Here is an 11,835-nt window from a genome sequence, read left to right as displayed (position 1 = left end):
ATAGCTAAAAATTTGACCAGCTGGTGGCGCTAGAGAGTTTGAGCTAGCGACCTGAAATTTGTTTTGGTGGGTCATGGCCTGGACATGAATGTCTGTGACAATTTGCAGAAGATTGTGACCATGGGTTGCCAAGATATGACTTCACTTCCTGTTTGGCGACTTTTAGGTCGTTTTTGATTGGCTGTCACGGCCAAACGATAAAAGCTATACAAAATTGAAGGCATAAGTTTTGTGAGGCTCAGTCCAGAGATGCTATATACCGATTTTCAGAAAAAAACGTCAAAAATTGAGGGAGGCTATGGGTTTTTATTGATTTACACAAAATTCAAAATGGCGGGAAAACTATCTAGGCGGAAAATGACGTCATAGTGTGCGTTGGATTTGTCTCGGCCCAAGGATTCCAGGGATACCAAGTATTTGAAAATTGACCCAGCGGTTCAAAAGTTACAAGCAGAAATGTACTTGCAACTTTGGCCTGCTGGTGGCGCTAGAGGGTTGGGGCTGGGGACCTAAAAATTGCTGTGGGTAATGCTGACACGGTCCTGAACGCGTGTGCCGATTTTCAGCATTTTCGACCATACGGTTCTATGGGCTGCCATAGACTCCCAGAGGAAAGTAAAATAATAAGAAACAGTACAAACACTCTAAGGTGCCAGGCAGCTTCGCTGCTTGGCCCCTAATTATATTTCACAATAGATACATTGGGCAGACGTGGCTGAAACAACAATGAAATCCACTTGGATGAAACGAAACGCATCCAAGTTAACCTACAAGATACATCCGAGATGAAAAGATATGCTTTTCAAAAGACCACTTTGCAAAATGCCTGACACAAAATGTACCGTGCGTCTTGTAGTAAGTTAGGTTAGCAGCATTATCTTACCTGTGCCATGCCACGAGAGGATGCCAGCCGCGGTGCCCAGCCACCAATGAAGAAACGGTGCATTAAGGTGCTAGTATTTTGCCAATGCAGAGGTTTGGTTTAAGTTCACAACTTAACTGAAGAAAATAAATACGGGATAAAAAAAAAATACATCGCAGGCAGAGTAAGTTCATGGCTGGAAGCAAGCAACAACTTTCTCTTCTTCTCCCAGTTTCCCGTACCGCCCGTCCCCGTTATGCCACCTAGTGGAGCAGAATACATTTTAATAAAACTATGATTTGAACACATCCACCGTGGCCAACCTAGCCTGATAACGCCAGGTACATATCCCGTTTTTTAAAAAAATACAAGAACTACGTGTTTCTTTGGTATTTTATGGTCAAAGTTGTCTTCGTCTGCATAATTCCTATGTACGAATGTGTACTTCTGCCGTCCAGCAAAAACGATTACGTAATATTGTGACGTCAATGCAAATGATGGATAGGGTCACTCGTCTGTGATGTCTGCCACTCTATTCCAATAGGGTCACTTGTCTGTGATGTCATAATGATGTGTCCTTGGAGATGGTTCTAAAACCTTACCTGAGTATACAGACACTCATTAGGCAGCAGGGGGCGAATTACAGAAACTTCCTAAGTTGAGAATCTTATCTTATCTGTCTGGTTACCGCGGCAACGGCACTTTAGGACCGTATTTAGGAAAAGCGCATTACAGAACAGTGTTTCCTAAGTTGGCTTACGCGTCCTATCTCAAGTTAAGAAAAGTGTATTACAGAAGCATCCTATCTTCGAAAAATCTTAAATAAACTGTCCTAACTTTAGGATAACCCCGTTGCTGTCCTAAGTGTGCTCTGTCAGATATTTTCAGTTAGGCTATCTATCGGGGGGAAAATGGCAGCAATTTTGTTGGCACAACAGCGTCGGAGGGAGTACCGAAACCTTTATGTAGAAAGGGCAATGGTGGACCCCGGCGATGTATTGCGATTTGATGACCGCGTATTAATTAGCAGATATCGTTTGCCCCGGCATGTAATAATACAATTAGCCGAGCACCTCCGCCCAAAGTTGGAGAGACCTACGCGGCGACACGGAGCCTTACCGGTAATTTTGCAACTAACCAATGCTCTGCGGTTTTTTGCCAAAGGCGACTTCCAAAGTGAGGTCGCTGACCTGGCGAAAGTTTCTCAGCCTGCCGTATCAAAAAACCTGGAGGAGGTGGCAACAGCAATTGGCGGACTGGCCGTGCACTACATACGTTTCCCTACTGGGCAGGAGGTGAATGTTATAAAAGAGGCCTTTTACCGGCAGTCTAATATGCCGGGCGTTTTGGGTTTGGTGGATGGATCATTGTTTCCGATAAAAGCCCCCGCTGTCGACGAGGGGGCGTATGTGTGTAGAAAACCTTACCATGCCATCAATGTGCAGGCTGTAGGGGATCACAATATGATGATAAGGCATCTAGTAGCAAGGTGGCCTGGTTCTGCTCACGACGCATTTGTCTTCAATACAAGGTGGCATACTTTTCTTGTTATTACATTACATTACACTAACTTTAATATGCCTATATCTACTGTATCTAGCTATATAGCCACTAATCTAGTTCTTCTTTACTACTGCAGCGACCTGAACACTTATCTGGGGGAGAGGAATGTAAGTGGGTGGCTGCTTGGGGACTCTGGTTATCCACTGAAGGCCTATCTCATGACCCCTGTGGTGGATGAGCAGACTGACGCAGACATGCGGTAGGCCTAGGCCTATGTGTAATGCAGTCTAAATATTTATATTGCAGTGACTGCTGCCTGGAGACACCACTTTGATTTTGCTGTTGCTTTGTTTGTTATTAGATACAATCGGGCCCATAAAAAATGTAGGGCGAGAATAGAGCGGCTGTTTGGTGTTTGGAAAAGCAGGTGAGCCTAAATGTTGCACCTTGTAGAAAAAATCTGACCTTGTAGATAATACTGTCTTATATAAGTGTCATATAACTTAATAAGAATGTATGTCTCACCCATGACCATTATAAATGTGTCCAATACCAGATGGAGGTGTCATGATGTGAGTGGAGGCTACCTACAATACACGCCTGAGAAGGTGGTCCTATTCATTAAGGCCACAGCTGTACTGCACAACATCTGTAGGCTGGCAAACGTACCAGATCCTGAAGTAGACATTATTCAACAAGAGCACCCAGAAGAGGTGGAGGAGGCTCATGCCAATGGGCTGACTGTAAGGGCTCAGCTCATAAGAGACTTTTTTACAAGGCCATAAATCATTTGAAAATAAAATAAGAACTTAAAAAAGTAAATAAAAACACATTCCATATTGGTAAAATTAATGCATGTGAACTTATTTATTATTTACATTTCAATTTCATTTTCAATTTCGGTAACACTTTATAATAATGTTCCTTAGTAAAGACTCAGTAAATAATTAACTAATGATGAATAAAACATTAACAAATGTTTTTATTATTAACTAAGCTTTATTAATGCTTTATAAAACATCTAAAAATGATATATTCAATATTTTACACACCTTATAACAGACTATTTTATTCATTTACAAGTTGCTTGTAAATGTTTGATAAATATGAAATATTAACATAACATTTCCTAGTCATTTACAAGCATTTGTTTACATTTCCTAATCATTTACAAACGTTTGTTAATGTTTTGTTCATCAATAGTTAATTATTTATTTAGTCTTTAAAATGCTTTTTTGCATCCATTATTCTAAAGTGTTACCTCAATTTCTTTTGAGAATTTTCTCCTCTCCCATTCAAATTTTTCTCTTTCCAGAGCCAGTCGTTCCTTCTGTAACTCTAAATGCTGACGGTACAGCTCCAACTTCTCCCTCTCTATCTCAATTAAGGCTTGAGTGTCCGTTTGCTGCCGTTTCTTTTTTTCTGTGGGGAAAAAAAGCAGAACATAAGTCATGTAGGTTGACGGCTTAAAAAAATAAGTACATTTTTAATCTACTTGTGAAGATCTTGTTAGGCATACTTACTTGGTGATGGTTGGACTTCCAGCTGAAGGACCACTTCAGTGTTGCCAAAATCCAGCTCAATGGTTTCCAAGTCCACATCTGGAACCGGCAACCCCACCTCACTGCCTCCGTGTACGCCTGTGATGGACAAGGACAAACAAGCAGACCTAAATAATGCATCATCTCAAAGGATAGGCCTATGGCTATTGTTGCAGCAGTCAAATCGGGGTAGGTTAGGCCTACTCTTAAATATTTAGTGTTGTTATGTTCACCCCCTGCACTAGGGGGAGCCTGGCATTAGGCTACTGTATGGGTTCGGTAGCAAGGACAAGAGAGCTAGCACTACTCTCAATGATACAGCATAAGATCCCGTTATTATTGCTCTCATGCATAAGCGTTATTCTAAAGTCAATGTAATGCACTACGCGTGTTCATTAACGACTCAACACATACGGCGAGCATGAAATGTTGCGATGTTAACAGGACAGCGTGGCAAAACATGACCGTGTAGCTGCACATTGGATAAAAGTTGTGATCGGCGTGATTTCGGTAAGCCATCTTATGCTATAACATAGAGTGGTCTACCCTGTTGTGTAATTTTGACTGCCAGCACAGTCATGTGCTTCTTTATATTATTTTGTTGTTGTGAAGCCATGCTTGTGGGCTAGTAGGCTTGTCAGACACCATTGCAGAGTTCTTATACATACCTTCATAGCTGACCGGTTTTACGAGGCCGAGCACCCTCGTCTCCGCTGGTGTCAGCACAGGAGCAGACGACGTTCCCCCTCCTGTCTTGCGTTGCTCTTTATTGGCCATCGCCGCCTTCATTTTTATCTGGCTGGTGAGCGTGGTGATTTTCTTTTTCACCGAGTCTACATCTCTATATATGCCCGCCACGGCCGTGACGGTGTTGGCAATTCTTTGCCACTCTTTGTCTTTCATTTCTTTCGTAAGTGTGGCACTGAACTTGCCGAACAAAATGTCCTTCGACTCCTCTACCAAAGTTACCAAGGCTTCCACCTCGTCGTGTTTAAAATTTAATGCTCTTCTTTTCGGATTATCCATATCTACCTTATTTTTTTCTTTCGCTAGTGCTAGTTGTTAGCCTACTTTGTCAAAACAAACGACACTTCACGAGACACAACGCATCATCAGTTGCTAAGGTAACAGACATAAAAAGTCGATCCTAGATGTCTCGATCGCTTACTTAGGAGTCCTAACTCGAGATAAGATAGGATTTACAAAGATAAGATAAGAATCCTAAATTGAGATAGGATTTGCTTCTGTAATACCAAAATGGAAAAAATCTTATCTCCACTCGTCTTATCTTAACTTTTGACTTAAGATAGGAAGTTTTCTGTAATCCGCCCCCAGGACAATGAAGAGTACAGTTGGATTGTTGTTTCCTCCTGGACATTTACACACGCCTCACATAGTCTGGGACTCAGATGGACAGCAAAAGTCAGGGGTGCAGGCCAATCATCATGCTGTAAGTACATGAACATCAACAGAGCATTATCATATCAGTAAGCATAGCTTTTTATAGCTCAACTTCAACATGAAGACACACACACACACACACACACACACACACACACACACACACACACACACACACACACACACACACGTTCACTTGTTGTTTACTTTGCCTCATAAATAACCAATATGGTAAATAAACATGAATATTTAAGTTTTACAACAACTTTGTGTGTGTGTGTGTGTGTGTGTGTGTGTGTGTGTGTGTGTGTGTGTGTGTGTGTGTGTGTGTGTGTGTGTGTGTGTGTGTGTGTGTGTGTGTGCGTGCGTGCGTGGTCTGTATTTGTATTCTAGTCCATTACAGGTTCCCTCATGCGTATCGTCAGCCTGCTTCTGCTGCCTCTCCCCCTGCCATTAGCCACCTGACTGGGCAAAATCTACTGTTGTCTCCTCTCGTCTCCTCTCCTCGCAGTCATGGGTGAGCGGTTAGGGCGTCAGACTTGCATCCCAGAGGTTGCCGGTTCGACTCCCGACCCGCCAGGTTGGTGGGGGGAGTAATCAACCAGTGCTCTCCCCCATCCTCCTCCATGACTGAGGTACCCTGAGCATGGTACCGTCCCACCGCACTGCTCCCCATGGGGCGCCACTGAGGGCTGCCCCCTTGCACGGGTGAGGCATAAATGCAATTTCGTTGTGTGCAGTGTTCACTTGTGTGCTGTGGAGTGCTGTGTCACAATGACAATGAGAGTTGGAGTTTCCCAATGGGCTTTCACTTTCACTTTCTCTCCTCTCCTCTCCTCTCCCCTCCTCTCCTCTCCTCTCCTCTCCTCTCCTCTCCTCTTCTCTCTTCACTTTTTTTCTTTGTCTTTCCTCTCTGCTCCTCCCTCTGCTGCTGGACAGCTCTACATTTCCCTCAGTTCTCCTCTGCTCCTCTCCACAGATGTGTTCCACAGCTCTGCACTGACGGACACTGACACTGCACTCCTGTCCACAGGTGTGAACCCCTTCTCTGCCCCAACAGCAGCAGGGTTGGTGTGGCTGGTGTGTATTGTGTGACTGGTGTGACTTGTGTGGTTTGTGTGGCTGGTGTTTGTGCTAAACAGGTGACTGTAATGAGTCGTCTGGCTGCAGCTGATGTGAGCAGTAAGCACAGGCCAATTAATGGACATAATGAGGCGTGGAGAAACTCAGCACTTGGTCAACTACAGATGATGTTCAGGGGACCAGGGGGCATGGGAGCGGTGTGTGTGTTTCTGCACACGTGCAATGGTGGGGTGCGGTGAAATGAGGATGCTGCTGTGTGTGTGTGTGTGTGTGTGTGCGTGTGTGCGCGTGTGTGCGTGCGTGCGTGCGTGCGTGCGTGCGTGCGCTTATGAGGGATTGTGTGGACTGATGCGTTCGTGCACCGGTTACCCTTGAGCACTGGTTGTGGTCCGGTGGATGTTGTTTGGATGCTCTGGAAAGCAGCCCAGAGAGCAGTTTAGCATTAAGTGTTGCAGGTTTTTGCTTTGCTAGGCCTCTGTTATTTCAGCTGGAATGGTTTGGGTGCATTGCTTTGTACAGTTAGTAACTGTATGAAGATGTTGTAATTTGGTGATATATTGCATCAGAAACTTTTTAATAGTACAGAAAAAGACATCAATAATGAAATAATGCCTTCAACGGCCAGTGTCTATCTTCTTTAGAATGCTTTGCTTTCCATTGCTATGCGTAATATGGCTGTTAAACTAGGCAATACAAAAATCCTATGTATTTTCATATTTCACCAAGGCTTAATTACATATGAGTAATTTCCTGAAATGAGGTGGACTGTTCCTTTAAAAATGGATGCAAGAATACTGTTGCTGCCTCCAGACAAAAATCAAGAGCAATTTAGCAACCTTCTATTTGAGATGCAGAGCACAGCACAGGAACAAATAGCACCAGTTACTTTCTAAACCCCTCAAATCATTGTCCTGACAGGTGTGTAATGCCTTGTCATTTTTAATATATGTTGGTAGTTCACACTAAACACATCATATTTTATTCATGATATATGGGCTTAAAGTCTGACTCGAGTGTGCTATGTTTCCCAGATGCAAAACTGCAATGCTAGTCTCCTGACCCCTTTCCGACTTCAATGTTGTAGGGAAAGGATGAAATGTACAATAAACAGGAATGGATGGATGACAAATTGCTGGTTGTTGTGGTTTCTTGTATTCTCCTCTGTGTGCATTGTCAGGAGATTGAATGTTTTCTGTGATTATAGAGACACAGCGGAGGAGATGTAAAATGCGGGAGAGTTTAGAGAATCACAGCTTCCTGTCTGGATGTTCCCCAGATGCCTTGAGACACAAGGTGTGTCTTGCCTCAGAGCTGAGCCTGCTGTCACTGCTTCCACAGATTCTGCTGCTGGAGATGGTGGACTTGGGAACAGGAAGCAGTGAGGAGGGAGGATGTGATAAAATACTGTGGCAGTGGTGGAGAGGAGGCAGACATCTTGAGACAAGGGGGATCTAGAGCCTGAGCAGGCTGTCACTGCTACTGGAGATAGCAGCAGAGTTGCTAATGGTGACAGTGGTGGAGAATGTGGTAGTGGTGGAGAGGCCTGGATGGACTACTCCACTAAACCATGCTTGAAACGTAACAGGTTTCAAAGAATCACTTTGTGATGTAGTCAAGTGTTGTTCCTTTTGTTAAATTATGAAATTGCACTCGATGTGAGGCTTTAGGATGCCACAACGTGAGACACAAACAGGACCCACTCCACATTGACACCAACAGTATTGGATATTAGTGGTTATCACAACGCTTAACGCATCCATTCATGCGCAGCAAGTGGCCATTAGCTTCGTTGCACAGCATAACCACATGCAGGTGCAGCTTTAGATGACTGGCTGGACAAAAAGGTCTGCCAAAGCAACACAAAACCGTCTCAAAACATATAAGCACAACCTTGTCAGCTTGGCTTCGGAACCCACCCGTTTGGTGTCTCCCACGGCAACCTGGGGTCCGTTTCTCGATTCTTGTCGCTGCTAACCGCCTTAAGACCGTCTTAAGACCGTCTTACCATTCCCTTGGATTCAGTGGTGAGCGTCGCTGTCGAGAGAGAGTTGAGTCGCTCTTACGAAGGACGTTGCTACCGTCGTTAGCAAAGACGCTTTCGAGATACGGACCCCTGGTTGACAGGTAAGTGCTCTTTATAGACCAGCAGTCCTGAGTCCTCACGCCTACACTGCCGTGCAAAACAAGAACGCAGTAACTCAAAATGGTCGAAATTTTTCTTATATCGGAAATGGGTTTTAAACTACCTCATTTGTCTTGTGTCAAAAAATGGTGGTCCAACACCGTCCCGTTTTGGAGAAAACTCATTTTGAAAGTGCAAAAATTACCAAAAAAAAGTTACTGCTTGTTGTATTGTAAGGTTATGTCGTACAAAACAAAAACGCAGTAAGTCGGCGAGTTACTGCTGCACGTTCCAATGGGACTGGTTTGGGAGTAGACAGTAATACTAGCCAAGAACGCAGTAACTCCTGCAGTAACTCCATTTTGTGGCAGTAATACCAGCCAAGAACGCAGTAACTCTGTTTTTTGTGGCAAAAAGACACATACATGTTTCTATCCTAAACAAGCATTACCAGGAAGAGTCACCACCAATTTACCGACAACACAGTTGTCGCGCCATATGGGAAACTTTGAAGCCTTTTTTCTCAGTTTGCCATTTTCAGAGTTACTGCGTTCTTAGATTGTAGGGCAGTACAGGAGAGAGATAATGGCTGATCAATGACCCTGCTAAGACGAGGAGCTTACACACTTGGCATCGTTGACTCCTTTGCTGAACTAAACACATAACTCCTCAAAGCAGTGTGTGTGTGTGTGTGTGTGTGTGTGTGTGTGTGTGTGTGGTTCTCATGCCTATGGGAGAGACATAAAGGCTGATCAATGACCCTTTTAAGATGCAGAGTTTACACACCTTTTTGGTTTGAGTCCCTCACAGGAACTTTAAACATAACTCCTCACAGCAGTGTTTTGCCCTTTTTGTAAGTCATTTTTGTGTTCAGGACTTACGACACCCCTCTTGCCTTCAGGACAGAGATACAGTAACTGCTGATCAAGAAAAATGAACAGGGTACATAATTGAAATGAGCTTGAGAAAATGTGCAATAAAAAACAGAAAATGATGATAAAGGAAGGAAAAAAACAAGTGATGAGACAGAGCAGACAACAGGCCCATAATGAGAGCACTCTATATCATGGCGGTAAATATCCATCACATGCTACAACATCCTCAGAAGTAAACAAACATTAATATAAACATATATTACAGTGTCGGGCGGCAAAGCATCATGCGTGCACCACTTTAATGAGAACATCCATCATCGTTGCAATGAGACAATGAAACGAAAACAATTATCTCTAGCAAAGCAGCAAGACTATCGTTCTTAGGATGTAGACAGTGTGCAGATTGTGTGTGCACACTAGCATGCATGCGTGTGTGTGTGTGTGTGTGTGTGTGTGTGTGTGTGTGTGTGTGTGTGTGTGTGTGTGTGTGTGTGTGTGTGTGTGTGTGTGTGAGAGAGAGTCTGTATTTGTTTCTATCCAGTACCACAACTGTAGTTGTAATCTTAACCCTCTACCCAGGAACTTAGCTGACATCGGATGAGTGGGAATTCAGTATTACTGTAGTCTTCAACAAAAAAACTTGAGCCTGTCATTTTTATGCAGAATCACCAGCTGTCTACTAAACATGTACACCACTCTGTGTGTGTGTGTGTGTGTGTGTGTGTGTGTGTGTGTGTGTGTGTGTGTGTGTGTGTGTGTGTGTGTGTGTGTGTGTGTGTGTGTGTGTGCGTGTGTGCGTGTGTGCGTGTGTGTGTGTGTGTGTGTGTGTGTGTTGAGACAGAGAAGTAAACAAGAGAAGTAAGAGGCAAGAGAAGTAAAATCTGCTGCTAAGTGCCTTCAAATGCAGACTCTACTATCAACAGCTGGGGAGAAAGCCCTCCATGTGTGACATGCAGACTGTGGGAGAAAGCAGGCTGTGTGTGTTTGTGTACGCAGGTGTGTGATGGGTGTGATGGGTGTGGGTGGGAGGCAAGTTATTTATATAGGTAGCCTGGTCACAAACATCATTATATGCCGACTTTTGTGTGTGTATGGTTTAAGTGCATGTACCAACTCAAATACAGGAGATTCCTCTTGCATCCACAGTTAATCCTTTTGGATGTGGTTCATCCTTCTTGGTGGTATGCAGACATTACCTTGGATACTGTGGCTCTTGATAAATCACAAAGACTTGCTGTCTCGGTCAAAGATGCAACTGTTATACGCGCACCAAGAATTTCTAATTTTTGAGCTCTGATACGTCACCCATAATGTTGTGTGCATTGCAAAAATTTGAGCAGAACTGTGCTCTTACCCTGCTAATTGAACCTTGACACTTCACTTTACTGGTGCAATGTGCAATTAATGAAGCTTGGCCAACAGGCTGGTCCACTTGAGCCATGAAACTTCCCACACTAAAATGACAGGTGTCTCAGATATTTTGTCCAACCTCTGTATGTGCTTCTTAGTACTATGACTGAATGTAAATGTGTAGAGCTATTCATCAGACTGCTGGACAAGTACACAGTGATGCGACAGTGACAGTGTGTGTGTATGTTGGTGTGTGCATGCGTGTGTGCGTGCCTGCGTGTGTGTGTGTGTGTGTGTTTGTCAAGCACCGCTGAAGCCAATTGCCTGTAGTGTTCATCTCTCATGTTGAGGTACGTGTGGTAAGAGACCATCACACATACTGGCCTGGATAATAATAGACACTGATGGTTGTGTATGTTTGTCTGTGTAAGTGTATATGCATGTGTTCACGTGTGTGTGTACGGCCTTGCGTGTATGTTTGTCTGTGTAAGTGTATGCATGTGTTTATGTGTGTGTGTGTGTGTGTGCGGCCTTGTGTGTATGTTTGTCTGTGTAAGTGTGTATGCATGTGTGCATGTGTCTTGCGTGTAACGTTGTCAGTGTTAATGTTCTGAGCCTCTCTCCACAGGACTTTGCCAGCAGCTTTCACAGCTCCTCACTGGATGGAGACAGCTGTTTAATAATGATGGGACACATCAGACAGGAACCTTTGTGTGTGTGTGTGTGTGTGTGCATACGTGTGTGCATGTGTCTTAGGGTGACCTTCTGTCCAGACTTCGACCGGACAACCCTGCCCCTTAACTATCTAACCTACCATCCTCACGCAGTACCCGTGGCTTCAACTCGCTGACTCTCCGCCTTCGTGTCACTCCCGCCTTTGTGTCATTCTAAACAGTAGGCGGAAATCAGGAAGCTGCGCTGCCATCTTACCTCGACTAACTCAGCTGCCAAAAACAGTTTTAGTTGTAAAACAAGATGTTTTGGGAAGGATTTTCGCATGGCATTACACCTACCTCCTCGCCCCGATAAAGAAGTCTTTGTGATTTATCAACAGCCACGGTATCCAAGGTAAAGGAATCATCAGTAGTACCACTAATT

The 11,835-nt window shown here is 44.0% G+C and overlaps 2 protein-coding genes across 2 annotated transcripts; one reads left to right on the top strand and one right to left on the bottom strand.

Moving 5' to 3' along the window:
* Positions 1–1,787: 1,787 nt before the first annotated feature.
* On the top strand, positions 1,788–3,150 carry LOC134455317 (putative nuclease HARBI1). Its single transcript, XM_063206339.1, has 4 exons — positions 1,788–2,393; positions 2,502–2,624; positions 2,727–2,792; positions 2,922–3,150. The coding sequence occupies exons 1-4, from the start codon at positions 1,840–1,842 to the stop codon at positions 3,148–3,150; spliced, it is 972 nt and encodes a 323-aa protein (XP_063062409.1). The 5' UTR covers positions 1,788–1,839.
* A 464-nt stretch (positions 3,151–3,614) lies between these two features.
* Positions 3,615–5,227, bottom strand: LOC134455316 (uncharacterized). The gene is made up of 3 exons (XM_063206338.1): positions 4,575–5,227; positions 3,889–4,005; positions 3,615–3,787 (listed from the first exon to the last, which is right to left on the bottom strand). Exons 1-3 carry the CDS (start codon positions 4,930–4,932, stop codon positions 3,615–3,617), a joined length of 648 nt encoding a protein of 215 aa, XP_063062408.1. The 5' UTR covers positions 4,933–5,227.
* Positions 5,228–11,835: the final 6,608 nt, after the last annotated feature.

The sequence above is a fragment of the Engraulis encrasicolus genome, chromosome 9 (assembly GCF_034702125.1).
Source record: "Engraulis encrasicolus isolate BLACKSEA-1 chromosome 9, IST_EnEncr_1.0, whole genome shotgun sequence".
Classification (NCBI taxonomy): Eukaryota; Metazoa; Chordata; class Actinopteri; order Clupeiformes; family Engraulidae; genus Engraulis; species Engraulis encrasicolus.
This window is presented reverse-complemented; position numbering and strand designations above follow the sequence as displayed.

Coding starts and splice junctions, on each gene's coding strand:
- LOC134455316 (XM_063206338.1), bottom strand. CDS start 4,932: ATGGATAATCCGAAAAGAAGAGCATTAAATTTTAAACACGACGAGGTG. Junction 4,006..4,574: donor AAAACCGGTCAGCTATGAAG/GTATGTATAAGA, acceptor TGTCCATCACAG/GCGTACACGGAGGCAGTGAG. Junction 3,788..3,888: donor GGAAGTCCAACCATCACCAA/GTAAGTATGCCT, acceptor TTTTCCCCACAG/AAAAAAAGAAACGGCAGCAA.
- LOC134455317 (XM_063206339.1), top strand. CDS start 1,840: ATGGTGGACCCCGGCGATGTATTGCGATTTGATGACCGCGTATTAATT. Junction 2,394..2,501: donor GCATTTGTCTTCAATACAAG/GTGGCATACTTT, acceptor TTACTACTGCAG/CGACCTGAACACTTATCTGG. Junction 2,793..2,921: donor TTTGGTGTTTGGAAAAGCAG/GTGAGCCTAAAT, acceptor GTCCAATACCAG/ATGGAGGTGTCATGATGTGA.